General features: G+C 39.7%; 1 protein-coding gene across 3 annotated transcripts in view; it reads right to left on the bottom strand.

Annotated features, from left to right (window-relative positions):
* Window positions 1-463: 463 nt before the first annotated feature.
* LOC137048432 (electrogenic aspartate/glutamate antiporter SLC25A13, mitochondrial) overlaps window positions 464-17782 on the bottom strand; it is a 53505-nt gene continuing 36186 nt past the window's right edge. For all 3 annotated transcript variants that reach the window (XM_067426587.1, XM_067426586.1, XM_067426588.1), the window contains 6 exons: window positions 16795-16875; window positions 13020-13160; window positions 10177-10315; window positions 6700-6858; window positions 4797-4887; window positions 464-2874 (listed from right to left, as the gene is read on the bottom strand). In XM_067426587.1, coding sequence (XP_067282688.1) covers window positions 2706-2874; window positions 4797-4887; window positions 6700-6858; window positions 10177-10315; window positions 13020-13160; window positions 16795-16875 — 780 coding nt within the window. In that variant the 3' untranslated portion in view covers window positions 464-2705. The remainder of the gene's footprint in view (window positions 2875-4796; window positions 4888-6699; window positions 6859-10176; window positions 10316-13019; window positions 13161-16794; window positions 16876-17782) is intronic.

Raw genomic sequence — 17782 nt, 5'->3', positions numbered from 1 at the left:
ATGTACACGATGTAACTACAGAAGAGTCAAGTTTTAAATAGGAAAATATTGAAAGTCTTTGGTCTTTTTTTGTTTTTTGCGCAATGCTAATGGTCTAATCCAATTCAATGATGTATGCTAAGCTATGCTAAAAGTGCAACTGCCAGATACAGAGATTGGCTGAATGGATTCAAAAACAATAAAACTAAACTGTTTAACTCTAATGGACTTGGAAAATGAGCCTATTTTCTAAAAAAAAAAATTGAGTGTTCCTTTAAAGTCAGCATGAAACGGAGGCTGCTCTTCTGAAACGGCTTCTCAAACAAGAACAAATGTAGGGGAGAACTTGATCATGGGTAATTGATTGGATGGTTTGTTGTTGGTGGATCTCATGTGAGTGACAGATTGTCCCGCACTCATGCCAGAAAACTTAATCAAAGAAGTTGTTTCAATTAAAGAGTACAAGGGCAAATTAATTTTAAAAAAAAAGTACACAGATAAATCATTTATAATAAATACCAATATCCTCCATAATATTCCTCCAATATTCCATAAAAATAAGTCAATTTCATTGTCAATTAAGTTAATTGTGACTTTGAGTTCAACACTGTGATTAACTTGACCAATGAAATCTTTAGAATTGGCTGTGAGTTGGGGATTTTCCTTAAAGGGATAGTTCACCCCTGAAGCTTCAGCACTATGGCAAAAGCCCAGACAGCAACATTAGCGTCAGCCCAGATCGAGTCTAAACCTGGTACACATGGATTCAGCACGTACGACGCTATGTTGCTGTCTGGGATAAATCATATTTTGCCTGAGTACATGTGACTGCAGTGTGTATGTATTTAATGTGATGACTGTGTGTACAGCAAAATAATAATAAGAAGAAACGTTTTTCACACGGAAACGTACACAACCAATGTTGTCTGATAAATGAGCATATGAGTCAGACATTTTAGTGTATTAAAAACAATGCGACTAGTGAACCCCTATTCCAAAAATGAATGACTCGTCTCAAATGAATTACTATTTTAATGATTTATATCATTTACAGCATTAGCACCAAGTAGCAAAATTGATATTTTAACTGAAATATTCCCATATGGATAGAAACAAATTCATCATTACACTTGTCCTTTCGTTTACCCGCCATTATCATTCTACAGTAATGAAAGTGAATAATAAACAGCCTTATTATGGAAAAGAGCTGCGTATTTTGTGTCCTACAAAGTCATACAGGTTTGGAATGACAAAAGTGAGTTTTCATATTTAGGTGAACGATCCCTTTAACAGTTGCTTATGGTGAAATATGTTTTATTTCCGTGAGCTTTGTCATTGTATTTGTGTTTCATCTCATTAACTTGTTAGCATTTACTGCTAAATCAGTCCATAACATGTTTGAAAATGTGAATTTAATAACCTGAAATAACCTGCTGCTAAAGCATTTTCGACGTTGGTTGGTGGTTATTTTTAGTATATTGAACAGTGTGTGTATATTTTTGTACTGAGCTCCCTGCATGAAGTATTGACAAATGAAGTCATGTAAGTTGTAACTGTGTCAACAATAAGCTTTCTCATCAGTGTTACGATTGTGTGCTTGCTAAAAGATTTCACATTTTAGAAATAATGTTATTAAAAACCATAAGTGAGAAGTGTGTGGCTAAATAAAACACGTTAAACTAGTTTCATTTTGATCTTTTAATAAATCTTTCCTTTCATTAGTGCATCTATTGCTGCCATACTTGGAGTAAAGGCACAATATTTACACACTATATGAACAATCAACTCTACGGTACAGCTCAATATAGTGTTTTCTAGGGGTGTAACGATTCGTTTTAACAACGATTTGATTCGACGGAAATAAAACAGTCACACTGATTAAAAGTTTTGGCTAAAAAGTTACTGAATTGATTTCAAGTCACTGAATCATTTTGGATCATATCATTCTAAATGAACCAATATTGTCTTTAAATCGGATCAACAACCTCAAATCGATACGAATCTAATCGTTGTTAAAACGAATCGTTACACCCCTAGTGTTTTCACATCATTTTTCAAGGGGTAAAGAAATACAGTAGTAACATCCATTATCTGTAAAGTCTCCGGACTATAAATCGACAGTGCACATGGATCCCCACAATACAAACATAAATATGGAATACTATAATACATTCAAATGTGATTGTCCGCATCATTGATGACATGAATATGAGTAGTATGTGATTACATAGTTTTATGCTAAAAGGAGAAAAGAAAATGTAAACAGTTGCATCATTGTTTAGTTTTAACTGGATATGATTGTACTGTTAAAACTGCAATATGCATTTAGTGACCCATTTATAATATAAATCAAAATAAAAAGGGGATTAACTGTAGTGAATTTAACACCGTTATATGAATTGATTGGGTAGGTCATAATTATTTAATAATTTTGCAACAGTTTGTTAAAGACCATCCCCCTCCAGGTAAATAAATAAAAATATGATGAAAGAAAGAGTCAAATGAAAAATGATTTACATTTAAAATAAAACAGTCACACAACAATCCAGAACTCTGTGGTACTGCAGATCATCCCCATATACTTCAAAACTGTAATTTGCAATAATAATCACATAAAACATCCTTTCCAGTTCATCTGCTGAAGGTTTTATGCTCTCAACAAGAGTGTGTTTGTTCCAGTGCCGCTGAACACAAGGTAACGTCACCCCCAAGTGTACGCGTTTGCCTCAAGCATTGGAGGAGGCAGACGCTCGGAACCGTGGTAGATGCAGGCCAAATTTACTCTCGATGCCAGCAAACGTGGCCACGGCCAACCTGAAGCCACCGATGTGGTCAGGATTGGGCGCCGGGAGGCTGATCCGAGACTTGGGAGTAGGCTCCGCGCCAGCTGGTTTTCTGTGGTGAGGAGAGAGTGAGAGAGAAGATGGATGAGGAGGAGGAGCAAAAGCAGACCTCACATTCTGTCCTGTCCTGTCAAAAAAGAATAAACAGCCTGCCTGTATAGTGAAAACAAGAATATTTCCCCCTCAAGTTATGGAACACAAACTAAATGAATAGACCAGAACTGGTTTCTTGTTTTCTTTTTCTTTTTTTTCTTTCCATTTAGGACACAAATCCTATTTTAGGATGCCGTCTTAACATTTTAGCTTGAATGACATCATAATCATGTAGTAGCTCAGTCTGTCGAAGCACCCAAAAAAACAGACATGAATATAAAAAAAATATATTTTTACATTTTAGTAACCACAAAAGCAATGAATTATGCTTAAGTAGACATGATAAAGGAAAATCGACCACATACAAAACTGCATCTTTTCATTCATTCTGTATGCACATGCTTGGTTCTGATTGGGTCCGATTATGTCAAATATTTTTGTATGTATGATAGATAGATAGATAGATAGATAGATAGATAGATAGATAGATAGATAGATAGATAGATAGATAGATAGATAGATAGATAGATAGATAGATAGATAGATAGATAGATAGATAGATAGATAGATAGATAGATAGATAGATAGATAGATAGATAGATACACACAATGATCAGGCATAAAATTGACAGATGAGGTGAATAACACTGATTATCTCAGTACAACACCTGTTAGTGGGTAGGATTTATTAGGCAGCAAGTGAACATTTTATATATTAGCCAGTATTGGATATTTAATTGTTTATGTCAATTTAGATCCTTTATTCTAGCTCCTACTTAAAGGGACAGTGATAAATTATGGCAAAAGTCCTGAAAACAAGTAATCCTTTACTCAGATTAAAGAAATGCATACAGATTTGGAACAACTTGAGGGTGAGTAAATGATGACAGAATTTAGATTTTTAGGTGGATTATCGCTTTAATACCACTGTCCCTTTAAAAGCATTCCACAGACCTCTCCTCTATTAGAATGAGCCTTATAATATGATTTTGTAATATTGGCTTGGTTATTACTCATAACATGAAAGTAATTAAGTATCAGCTTCCTTTTCTGTAAAATAATGTCCACTCAAAGAAATGTTTCAGATCTGAGCTACGTGACTGTATGATTTCACACTGTCACACTAAAATACAGTCTGTATCCTGAATGGAAAGGTTTCCAGAAAAGGCATGTATTTATTGTTCCATAACTTGAGAGGAAAATATTCTCGTTTTCACAATTCAGTCAGGCCGTTTATCTCCAGTAAACTTTTCGATATGACAACACGTATTTATTAAAGTGCTCACTGAGCCACATGAATCAATATATAAACAGGTATAAAAACAAATCCACACATAGGTTTATATATATACGATGTTCTTTTATATGTGCCTGTGGTTTCTGGGTTTCAGGACAGCACAATGTTCCATGGGAAAATAAGGTCATTCTGTCCAGAACTGGAACAGACTCCAGTCAAAGCAATTCTCCCCACCTCAAATCACTTGGACACATGGAGCCATGTGGCTATGGAAGAGCATTTCTAGAAATGTCACCTCCAGGCTTCAGTGAGTCAGCTGACCCTTTCTAAATCATAAAGCGAGGGTGTTTTTCCCTTCAGCAAGAGAGATAAAGATGCGGCGGCAAACAGCTTTCAGTCCAGGCATTCGACGCTTTCTTGTGTAGCAATTAGGCCTTCCTGCCTCAGCTGTAACAAAGTGCCCGTCGAAATGAGAGTCTTCGCCACAAAGCCAGCCCTCTCTAAACAGCTATTAATGAAATCTCAGGGCATCTGACATTTCAGTGCTCTTCGAATTCACACTGTGTACCCCAGAGCTTTTTTTTTCCTAATGGAAGAAATCTAACGAAAGTGTTACTACGGTTTAGGAAGTGTGAGAGTCTTACTGTCCGCCGAAGTCGATGTAAAACCATCTCTGCAGTAGCTCGTAGGTCACCAGCGTCACTCCAAACTGCGGCGAGGAGCGAAACACACGTGCTGAGCAGGAAAGATTACATTCATATGAAGCATCAGCAAGCAGTCTGTACAGATTCTACATTTATTAAAAATGCACACGATTATTAACAAAATCATCTGTTCACCGTATTATCGGAAGTTATGAAATGTCTTTAAGGGATAGTTCACCCAAACATGAAAATTCTGTCATTAATTAATTACTTACTCTCATGTTGTTCCAAACCTGTAAGACTTTCGTTCGTCTTCAGAAAAATATCTTTTTGATGAAATCTGAGAGCTTTCTGTGCCCTCCATCGACAGCTATGCAACTACCCATTACGCTTCGAAAAGTAAACCTAATCCATATGAATTGAGAGGTTTAGTCCAAATTTTTTGAAGAGACTCGATCACTTTATATGATGAACAGACTTAATTTAGGCCTTTAGCAAACATAGAGGACAAACCGAACATGCTTAATGCGTGAGAACAAACCTCATTGGCTCTCGGTAAGCTTAAGCGATACGTAACACGAGAATGAACCTCATTGGTTCTTGCTAAAGCTCAAACATGATGTGTAACATGAGAATGAACCTCATTGGTTCTTGCTAAAGCTCAAATGTGATGCATAACAATGAATAAATAAAAGCCTAAACTTAATCTGTTCATCATGTAGTGACATTCTTTGCAGAATTTATCTTTAAAAAATGTGAATACCAAAATATGATTTACTTTATTCTTAAGTTAGAAAATATTCGTTTTGTTAAAAAGATTTAATAAGAATTTGGCCCCTGTATGACTAATTCTTCCGTGGGAAAAAAAGACCGCAATTTTATTCCAAAAACAGTTGCAGAAAGTCCAGTGTGCTCCATAATGGAAACTGAGGCTGTCCCTCATAAAAGTGAAAAAGGTGTCCATTTCATATGTGTGGTATATTTAAAATCTTTTAAAGTCATACGGTAGTTATGTCTATGAGAGACAGAATGAAATTTGATCTCAAAATCACATTTAGGCTTACGTTCAATTGAAATGTGGCACTTCCAAGACCATGTCGACGTCTTTTCGTTGATGTCTAACCAACTGTGATGCATCCTTGCTGACACACCAAATTTGATTTAAATTAGATTCAAGAGCTACGGTGGCGATTTTGGCGACTAAACTTTTTGTGGTCCACTGAAAAAAGAAACTCGTACAGGTTTGGAAAGATGGAAATTATGGAATTCTCATTTTTGAATGAATTGACCCATTAAAAGGTGCTGTATGTAATTTTTTTTTTGTCTGTACTACATCATAAAATTACCATATTATGTTACAGAGATATTAGAGAGAGGTATGAATCATGTTAAGTTCAAATACTTATGCTACAGCCAGTTATTTGACTTTAAAATGTGAATTCTGGGTCAGAATGTATGTTTTGGTCTGTGTAATCCCGCCCACTGCTAATTTACCCAATAGTATTTGACACCTTGGGTTGCCAGTTGGTGGAAAACAAAGTGTTGCCACCATGGAAGCCAACAAACGAACTGGGTCAGAGATCCCAGATTATACCAGACCTAAAAAGCCTCTGCATCCATCTAAAAATGTATTTGACCAGAGGCATATTAAAAGTATAAAAGTCGCTTTTCTTTGTTCTTGTCGTCAGTCTGGCAATTCACGTGAGTGTCGAGTCTGAGGAGGAGGATGCGGGAGAAACAACTCTCTCTGATATTTTGAATTTGGACTGTAGTACCCATTCTAACCACTAGCTGTCAATATTACATACTGCACCTTTATTATACAAGGTCAACTGCAAAATTCTTTGGAGCAAAAAACAACAATATTATCATGACTAGTTTCAGGTAAGTTGACGAGATACACCTCCAGCTCCTTTCCAGAAGGCACGAGGGCCCTCCTCCTGAAGAATCTTCCAGAAACAGTCAATGAGTCCATTGTATGTAGTCTGGCCTGCACGGGCAGCCACTTGTAACCGGGTCTTGATAACATCAGCAGGGGTCACCAGGGATGCGGCAGGCATGCCTAAAGAGAAGTCACACATGTCAATGAAGAGACTGATTGGAATTCATTGAAGTAATAACGTTTTTGAATAAATCTGATTCATATATCACATGAATACAAGTTAATTCAGTTTTCATGCCAGGATTAAAACATTAGCATATGTAAACCCTGCGACTCCATCTATGATTAATGCACAGCGTGCCATGAATTAGTTCCACCAAATAAATACAGACAGCCTATTTGATAAAATAGTATAAATAGCACAAGCAGAAAGCTCCAGCGTTATGCATCGTTTATGTAAAGGTCCAGACAATGATTAATAATGAGGTTGACATAAGCCCTGTCCCACGCTGTCCAGCACAAAGGCCACTGTGGCACCAATTCAGCTCTTAATAGCCTAAATCAGCGATAACATTTAGTCTAAACAGCCCCACCACCATCACACCAACTCCACCGCATGTTCAAGAGCTTTATTTTAACATCTAAATAAAGTACTTGGATCTGAATAATTACGAGCCTTTCTCTGCGCTGACCTGCTTCAATGGACAAACCTTCACCGGAGCACAAAGAGCATAAAAATGAATTACCGAAACTAAACTCAAATTATTTTCAAAATTTTCAATAAAAGTGGCAAACAAAATAATTTTTATTATTAAAAAGAGTTTTCAATATATGGTGAAACCTTTACAACTCGCCCATATTAAACATAAACAGGCCACCAGACAGAAATAACATTAGATTCCACAGAGAAATGTAATGCTGTCAAACGTTTTTTAATTATACATCATTTATAAAATACACTCACCTAAAGGATTATTAGGAACTCCATACTAATACTGTGTTTGACCCCCTTTCGCCTTCAGAACTGCCTTAATTCTACGTGGCATTGATTCAACAAGGTGCTGAAAGCATTCTTTAGAAATGTTGGCCGTATTGATAGGATAGCATCTTGCAGTTGATGGAGATTTGTGGGATGCACATCCAGAGCACGAAGCTCTCGTTCCACCACATCCCAAAGATGCTCTATTGGGTTCAACAGAACAGAAATCTCAACAGAAATCGAGACTCATCAGACCCGTCAGATTTTGGTCAATTTTGGTCAACCACTCGTCAATTTTGGTCAGATTGTGCAAATTGTAGCCTCTTTTTCCTATTTGTAGTGGAGATGAGAGGTACCCGGTGAGGTCTTCTGCTGTTGTAGCCCATCCGCCTCAAGGTTGTGTGTGTTGTGGCATCACAAATGCTTTGCTGCATACCTTGGTTGTAAAGAGTGGTTATTTCAGTCAAAGTTGCTCTTCTATCAGTCGGGCCCATTCTCCTCTGACCTCTAGCATCAACAAGGCATTTTCGCATACTGGATGTTTTCCCCTTTTCACACCATTCTTTGTAAACCCTAGAAATGGTTGTGCGTGAAAATCCCAGAAACTGAGCAGATTGTGAAATACTCAGACTGGCCCGTCTGGCACCAACAACCATGCCACGCTCAAAATTGCTTAAATCACCTTTCTTTACCCTGAACACTGCAGGAGGAGTTCACATGCAGGTGTTCTTCTGGCGGCGCGTGTGAAATGTCTTCATCCCAGGTACAGTCAGTGGCATGTTTCAGCATGTCATATGAATATCATTTCATGGGTTTTTATTTTTTTCAAACGCCAAATAATCGCGATGCTCACGTTTACAAGCCAGCGTCATTATAGTAGTCTATTGGTGACCGTTTTACAGAATCTATATGATACTTCAGTTCAATGTTTGAGTGGTAGGTAATCACCATAACAAGCAGGACAGCATCGGTCGGGCACGCCTCCTTCAGCTCACGCCGACGAGCAAACGCTGGTCACATGTTGATCCTCGTCCTGCCTTTAATCCCATCACTTTTTCGTTTCCTCTTATTGCTTTCCTCCAACAAAACCTTTTCTTTCTTATTTGTCTGTGCTGCTTCGGACATGACTATATTATCCGACAAACAAGTTGGGCTTGCACGTCCGAATTTAAGGAAGTGTGGGTGTTGGTGGAAGTGACCTCTATGCCGTAAGGCAGCCAAATTTTGTAGTTCTTTTTGTTCTCAGGGTTACTAGCCGGAACCCGAAGTATAAAAGTATGATTAAAAACGATACAGACCCCATCAAGCTATGGCAGACGTGTCTTTCAACCTATTGTAAGTCAATGTATCATCACAAGAGTCTTGAAAATATATTATGAAGGTTGAAAAGTTACCTAGTACTGCTTTAATAATCCTTTAGGTGAGTGTATATATCATAGTGCGAGTTACTATGGAACTAAATAAAAAAGCTGATTTTTTAATGTAACAATTCAGACTTTTTTTTCCTCAGAATTGCATCATAAAGTTGCAATTGTGAATTATAAAGATATAAACTCACAATTCTGAGAACAAAATTAGAATTTGACTTAATTAAAATTTGTAATTATCTTTTAAAATGCTTTGTTCCGTGGCGGCATCAAGCTTCCATGAATTACAGATAAAAACAAAATTGTAAAGACAAATTAAAAATGCAACACATGCATCCATTTTCACAAGAAATAGGGGTTAAAGCCAGCTTTGCACTGGTCGATGCCCCAGAAGTCTGCCTGTCTCACCAGTAATGGCACAAACTGAGCATGTAATTAAATTTCCCGAACTGACTGCAAAAGACTAATTGCCTTGAAGCTCAAATTGCTGATAAATGGTAGAATGAGCGATACATGCCATAAGAACATAGCTAACAATAAAAAAACTTGATCTTATATCTGACAGATATAAAATGTTGGGAAAGACAGGAATGCTAAGCTCTTTCTGACCATGTATGGCTTTTCGATCTCGTATCACGCTTGCGTCAAGAAGCAGTAAATCTAAAAAGGCAAAGAGGATTAGAAATAAATATTAATTCTCTTTAGCTTACATTCCAAACCATACTGGCTTGGCTAAAGACATGGCCTTTTAAGCAATGTTTTCTTAAAGATGAACCACAAGAGTAAAATATTAAAAACAACATCAGATCTAGATCGTATTTTACATGTGACAAGGAAAGAGAGACTTGTAAAAATATTGCAAGTCAGATCTTGGATGTGTTGGCCTGGTCATGCCACTATCGTAGGATCTGTTTATTGCTCCTGCAGTATGGCTACTTTGGGACTTTGAGATATTTTGTTCCTCTTTTAACACTCTCGAAGCTCAAAGCACAAACTTCCAGCCCCTTTATATTAAACAGTGGAAAATATCCAACCCTTGGCAGGCGCGCTGCACTTCAAAACACAGCCTAAATCACTGAGCACTCTAATTACGGCCAACCACAATGGAGCCAGCGGTGGCAGGCGGCTACCGGAGAGTGCGTGGTGGCTTACCCGCCAGCGCCCCTGCCAGCAAAAGCCTGCCAGGTCCCACTCGCCCGTCTTCATCGGTCAGGGCCGCCTTGGTGTGTGCGTAGCAGGGGAAGTAGATGGCCGAGAAGGGGATGTCTCTCAGGAAACAGGCTTTAGCACCCTGGGGGCCAGAAAGACGGACACAGGATATCAAACACATGAGAAATATTACAGAGACGTCTTTTTTATTCAGGGACCTATTCAGGGACCACAGTAGTGTAGTATTCTGGGAGTTCGCTTTATGGTGTGTTAATGTCAACCCTTCGGAATGAGTCTGTTTTGTGCCTTTTCTGGCTTGTCACTTCAAATAAACTTTCACTCTGCTGTTTTTTTTTTCTTTGACGGTAAACGCAAAAGAACGGTTGCAGAGACTATTCTTGCGTCTGTCACCGTAAACAAAGCCGTACCTTCGGCGGGATTCGGTTTCCTCGTCTCCAGCGAGCTGGCCAGCAGCCAGGAGTGAAGAAACAGAGAGATTTTCCTCTCAGCAGAACGCTTTAAAGCCCGGCTGAAGTGCGCTTTAGACAGGCTTCATTAAACTCGCAAGGTTAATCTGCAGCGTGTACACAGGTAGCGCAGATAGCCGAGGTATCTCTTTCCTGAAGCGATCTTTGTGCTCTCCTGCGGGCCGGGGCTGACTGCCCGCTGCGAGACCAGATAAAAATCACCCCCGTGTCTATAAGGCCAGGCCTGGCTCATCTGCTTTGGCAGAGCCCAGAGTGCCGGAGGTGAAGGTTGTGTTAATGTGGGAACATCTGGATCCACTGGCCATGAGTGCGCATGATAACTCGACAACAGCACACACGCAGGTGTGTGTGTGCGCGTGAATGTGATATGACGTTCTTATGAGGCTCTTCGTTTTGGAGCATGGGCAGGGAGTGTCGGTGGAGGCCCTGCAGCGGCAGAAGGGGAGAGGCGGGGTAATTAGGCTGACAAAGACAGCTCTGTGCCTGGGCCGGACCCTGAGGAGCCAGGCCGTCTGAGAGAAGCAGGCTGCAGCGCGTCTCCTGCACTCAAAGCACATTGTCCGCACGGCTCAGGAGAGACACAGATGGAGGGGAGGCACCGGATTCAACATTCTTACACACACAGGCTGTTGTGTGCCACAGTGACCCCCCTTCGACCATGACTCTGAAATAAAGGCTTCTTTCCCACGACAGGCTGACAGGTGAGCCCTGGAGACTTACCTGCCTCGGCCAGACGACAGGAGTGCAGGCTTTTTTCCACTGACCAGCCATCAGATTTACTGATAAGTGAAGCACATTCTACTGTAATCTACTGAGTGATATCGAAACTGTATGTGAGATATTGATACTTAAGAGACAACATGAGAAATAAAAGGCTCAATGTTAAAGAGCCGTGGTCCTTGAGCGGACTAAGTGGGTTTGAGTCTGACTTATATACATACATGTACACACACACACACACACACACACATTTTGTAAACATTAATATTATTATTTATGTTTTTGAAAGAAGTCTATATAGTTTTTGAAAGAAGCATTTATTTGATTAAAATTTGAAAAAAGCAGTACAATTATTAAATATTATTACAATTTAAAATAATGGTTTTCTATATTAATAAACTTTAAAATATAATTTATTTCTGTGATCAAATCTGAATTTTCAGCATCATTACTCCAGCCTTCAGTGTCAGATGATCCTTCAGATCCTTCAGTCTTATATGTGACCCTGGACCACAATACCAGTCTGAATAAATAAGCTTCTCATTGATGTATGGTTTGTTAGGATATGACAATATTTGGCTAAAATCACCTTTAAAGTTGTTTAAATGAAGTCCTTAGCAAGGCACTACTACTAATAATGTTATATATATTTATGGTAGGAAGTGTGTGTGTGTGGAGGGGGGGCATGTTTTTGTGACATATGAGGACACAAATGTGTATAATGACATGGGTATGACACAGGTATTACAAGGAGAGAGTGAAATATGAGGACATTACCAATACAGGATGAGTTTTTTTACAAAGTAAAAATGCAGAATGCAGAATGTTTCCTGTGATGGGTAGGTTTATGGGCAGTGGCAGTGTAGAGGGATAGAAAATATGGTTTGTACAGTATAAAAACCATTACGCCTATGGAATGTCACAAAAACAAACGTGTGTGTGCCTTATTTGTACGTTTTCCTCTTCTCCCCATTATTTACTGTCCTCTCTACTGCCTCTATAAGTAAATAATTAAAACAGTAAACATCAGTTATTATTACAGCATAAAACAACATCAAGCATCTGCTTATAATTAGCACCACATAACACCTACGCAGAGGTGAACGCGCCTCATTCATCTCTCTCCAGCTGTCCATTAATGTCAGAGAACGCAGCCACTGGATGAGATATGACCCAACGCCATCATGGCAGTCTCCACAACGTTGTTTACACCAAAACACTCGCTCTCCGCAACCTCCTGCGCTCCAAGCCTCAGGAATGCAGCCCTGCATCCCTGCTCAGATGCATTCGGCAGCGGCAGCAGAACAACTGGAGATCTTCTCCTGCAGTGCTGCTGAGCCTCATGGGGAAAACAGGGCACAAAAGAAGCACTCGCAGTGCATTCACGGATCTGAGAGGCTGGTGCTACCTGGCCCGAATGCTACAGCAGTCCGCAGGGGGTGGATTGAGGCATGATGGTGTGTGTGTGTGTGTGTGTGTGTGTGGGTGGGTGTGGAGACATGCTGGAGAATGTGGTAGAATGTTGTTTACTAAATAAGCAGAAGTATGTACCAGTGTAGTACATACCTCAAGCACATAGTAGATGTATGTGATGTATGCGAATTAGGCTTCAGGCTGTTTTGTGCGAGTGAGAAATACCTTGTACAGGCCGAAGAAACCCAGGTCACGGATGACAGAGAGAGCGCTGACGCGTGGCCCTGTGGTGATTTCTCCTGCCACCTGCAGTCGGATCTTCACGATCTCCAGAGGGTTTGTGAAGATCACCTGAGATCCCCCAGCCTGAAGATCAACAACACAAGCATACAGGTTTTCACAGAGCCTCGTAGACAATCGTGTTCATGAGTGAGAAGTGTAAATGAGTGAGGGGGGGAGTATGTACAGATCATCTGAGGTAAGTATGTTACTGTTGTAAATACATTCTGATGTGAAAAAACAAGAATGACAGGAGGGAAGTAATGTGATATTCTCATCATAAGAGGACAATGGTTTAAACTGGCCCTGGGAATGATTGTGCTATTGTCACTCTTTGTAGGACGAGGAGGCTGAACCTGCCAAAGACAGACGGTGCCTGAAACATCACACAGAACGCAGGCCCCTGGGGGCCTCTCAAAAAACAACCTCATGTCTCCAACCTTGTACTTGTGAGGCAGATAAAAAGCATCTGCAGGTTGGAACAGGTTCCTCCAAGCTCTTTGAAATGGTTTGAGTTTGACATGACAGCATCTGAAGCTGCAACAGAAGCATTTAAACGTGTCTCGCCAAAGAGGCTGGCCGCTCGCTCGCCGCCTCCGTGCCCTATCTTTCCTGTTGCTCCTAGTTACTGAGGCTGCACACAGAAAACAGAGCAGTGTAATTAGATGGAAATCAGTTTCCATGGATTTCTTCTCCTTCCCTCAGCCCTCCTTTTGAATACATAAGGGCCTTACTGTTTGTTTGTTGTTGATTTTATTCCTCTATTCTTTCAGAGATATTAACGTAACGGGGCCGTCTTACGGGAATCTGGTAAATGAGTCTCGAACCTCACAAGTATGCGCATTTAAAAATCCCATTGAGTACGAGCAGCATATTTAAAAATAAAGATCATTATCATCTCATTGAAGGTGCTCTTTAAATAGGACGGAGCAGATTGACCCACACTTCCCATCCAGAGGAAATTACAGCTCGACATGCAGAGGGGGCTGCCTACCTTTCAGAACTCACAGCTACGACTTAATAGTTGGCACATTTCGTGAATACAGTTTATTTTGGTGTCCAATTATCTTGTTTTTAAGTATTAGAGCCACAAATCCCATGATTTTTTTTGTTTGTTTTTTTTAGAACAATCAGAAATATTTAATAAACTATTATCTAACATAAAATGAATCTAGCATGAAAAGACTAAAATAGTGACTTGCTTTGTCTTCTCCAACCTCAGAGGTCTTGACCTTCTCTATTGTATCTAACCATTAAAATAATTTAAATCAAATACAGTTTCTGAATTGACTCAAAAGATATTAAGTTCATGATCATAAAAATGTTTTACGTATTAAAAACATTACATATATATATATATATATTTTTTAGTGTTGTCTTATCAAATAATCATGATTAATCGCATCTAACAAATGTTTTTGTTTACATAATATATGTGTGTTTATAAAATTTATGTATATTATATATAATGTGTGTGCATGTCCATGTCATACATATACACACGCATACAACGGTAATGTTAAATGCATATAACTCACTTGTAAACACTGTTGTCCAAATTATGCAAAAAGATCATACATTTTTTTTGTTTAATTTTGGGGCATATAAAATATCTCAAAAGCAAAAGTTGCAACTAGCAACCATTCAAATTTTGTTTAATTACGTTTATTGCTTAATTACACAGTCACAATCAACATTTTCTAACGGTTAAGCACTTCCTTTTACTGAAAAAGAAACATAGTTACGAGTCTCACATCCTATTTTGTACCCTATTCATGGAAAATGCCACTAATTTATGTGGAAAGTAATCTTTTATGGTTAATTATGACATCAGGGCTCTGAGAGCAATCTTTTTTTAAAACTTGTTTTGGAAAGGAATAATGCACTAAGGAGAGGGCCAGGTTATTAGCCGCATTAATTGGGTACTAATTGGATATTTAAAAAGTTACACAAAGAGAACAAGCAACAAGCAAACAAGAACATCAGTTAGAGGGAGACAAAAGATCAATCACCTCTGGAGGAGAGGCAGTTTAAAGAGCGGGAAGCACGTGCTGCAACGTGACGGCAAGAAATGCGATTTGAGTGCAGAGTGAGCCAGCGTCGGCTCGATAATTCGGTGGTAATTACAAGGCAAGGTAATCCCCAGAGGCACTGAGAGCGTGTGTGCGTGTTTGAGGTACAGAGAAGAGCGCAACCGAAGACAAATACTTACGCACACCAAGAGCGCCAGCACCACACACACAAAACACTACAGCCTTCTAAAAACAATAGCTCAGCGCCAGACAAACATTAGCCTCCCTTCATTAATGCTCGCTCACATTCCTTGCGCTTAAACAGGGATTACACACACGTTTTTGCGTAGAAATGGAAGCACTGCGATTTCGCAACAGACTAGCAAACCGTTACAAATGCTGAGAAATACCGGACAAGCTAAATTACACAGCTCGCGCTGCAAATGAACAAAGCGTCACTGTGTGCGTGCCACGGTTTTTCCCTGCTCTCTACGGCACTTTACGTTGGCTAAGCGGGTATTTTGAGTAATCCAGCTCTCAAATGAAGGCCAGCAACAACCAGATAAGAATCCAGCCAACTGCTCGGCCAGCGAAGCATGCCGTTCGTACCAAATGATCAACTCTTGGCAACTGTCAAGGGCCTAATTCAGAGGCTGCAATGTGAGAAGAGAGGAGCTTAAAATGTACAAAAAAACCCACTATTTTTTAAATCGCAGCAGTTCCATAACCCTCACCATCTTTTTCGTTCTCTGTGATTTGTACTCTCCTCCTTCAGGCAGGAACATTCATGGTGCACAAATCAGCAGTCTAGTCTTTTCCCTCTCAAACCAAATAAATAGATTTGATTTGCCGCGGCTGCAGTGTCAATAAACACGTCTTTGAGCGAGCGGCGCGTGTACAGGCGTGAGAAAGGGAGCGGATCCTGCCAGGCCAAACACTGAGGATTCGGTCCGGGATGAAAGGAGCTGTCAGAGAAATCAGAAGAGGAAAAACACATCTCCGTGGCACAAGCTGCCTTTCTGAGCTGACTTCATCTGCAACCAACCCGATGTTTCTGTGGCCATCTCTTTTCAAATCTCAGAGCAGAGATCATGTGGGCTAAACGCACTCATGTTGGTATAATCGAGACTCGCAATCATCTAAGAGTCATTTTTAAAAGGAAACCCACGCGTGTAGAAATGTTTTAGCGATCGCCGTCATGTGAAAGAGGCTCTTTCAGTGTCCTGGGTCGGGGGAGACGTGAAGAAGCAGGGTCTGGTTTTGACAGGCCTCAGGTATGACACGAACAGGAAGGCTACGACTCTCTGAAACCTGAACTGACGGAGTTCGCTTTCACGCAGATCTGACAAGAATGATTTGAAGCTCATGGAAATGATGTATTAATAACGTCAGTCGCTTCTAATGAAAAGGGTAAGTGATCCCACTCGTGCTCGTGAGGGGCATGTCGAGAACAACCGGCAGCCGTGGGGCGGCAGACTGTGATTTAGAGGTGAGATGACAGAGGAGAAGTGTTTTATACATGTTTTTAAACACTGATGGGGCTGAAGTGTCTTTTCAATCACCTCACAATAGGAGAGAAGTGTTCCCTCAGGCCAAGGCTTAGACCTCAAAGTCCACTGACATCCAAAACCAAAGCCTTTTTGTCAGTGTACTGTTACTGCGTGATGTATGGATTATAGATTTGCGTATCAAAGCAAAGAGCAACTCACACATCCGCCAGCCAAGATTTCGGCAAGTAGAGGAATTCTGCCGTCCTTTTGCGAAGTCTTTCCTCTCACAAAGTCGTTCACCTGTGGGAAAAAAACAAACAATGCAGCATCAGCTATCGTTTCTTTGAGTTTCATTGCAGACTTCTACACCTACACCGACTAAGTGCCTGCAGAAAACTGCAGAAAAATCTCTCTTGTAAGTTGTTTCAGGATTGTTTTAGCACTTAATTCACTGAAGGAATTATACAAAAAAAGTGACTTAATTTAAATGGGCACGACTATCCACTTTATTCCTATTAAGCCTACTGCATTTTGAATTATGGCTGGCACTTCTGGTTTGGGGAACTTCCACTCAAAAAGACGGAAACGAATCATTTCAAATCCTTATCTGTCAGTTTGACTGAACGAGCTGTCAATTTTCCTTCATATTTTATTTTCAGACATGAGAATAACGTAACACTTGGTATTTTAATGTGACATTATGACAAGAATATATATATGGTAAGAGCTCTTTTCAGTCACTGTTTTCTTTTCCTTGGGATTATTTTCTTTTTTCGCTTTGTATCCCGCTGTAACAGTATGGAAAAGGACAACATATACGGACATTTGTGGTCTGTTCTCCCGATTTAATTTACGATCTATCCCATTTATAATTCACTGGAATGCATGAAGAATCTCTCGTTTTTCTCCTCAAATCCTCACTTCTCTTTCCAGGTTTTTTTCACCGATAAATACAATTTATTATCTGTCAAATTGACAGAAATCACTTTGAAATAGTATCACGCAATGCTGACGTTAAAGAACAGTAGAATGTCATCTCAATGAACCCAGAATAAATAAAGATATTACTGCGTTCATAGAGTGAGCCTTTCACGGATGGTTTGCAGCTTAACGGAAGTTATACATATAATTCATGCAAAGCATCATGGGGCGTAGGAATAAGGTGGATAGGAGTCCACACTATAGTGCCGGGTCAAACTGAATTTTT

This window comes from Pseudorasbora parva, chromosome 19 (assembly GCF_024679245.1).
Source record: "Pseudorasbora parva isolate DD20220531a chromosome 19, ASM2467924v1, whole genome shotgun sequence".
Lineage (NCBI taxonomy): Eukaryota > Metazoa > Chordata > Actinopteri > Cypriniformes > Gobionidae > Pseudorasbora > Pseudorasbora parva.
This window is presented reverse-complemented; position numbering and strand designations above follow the sequence as displayed.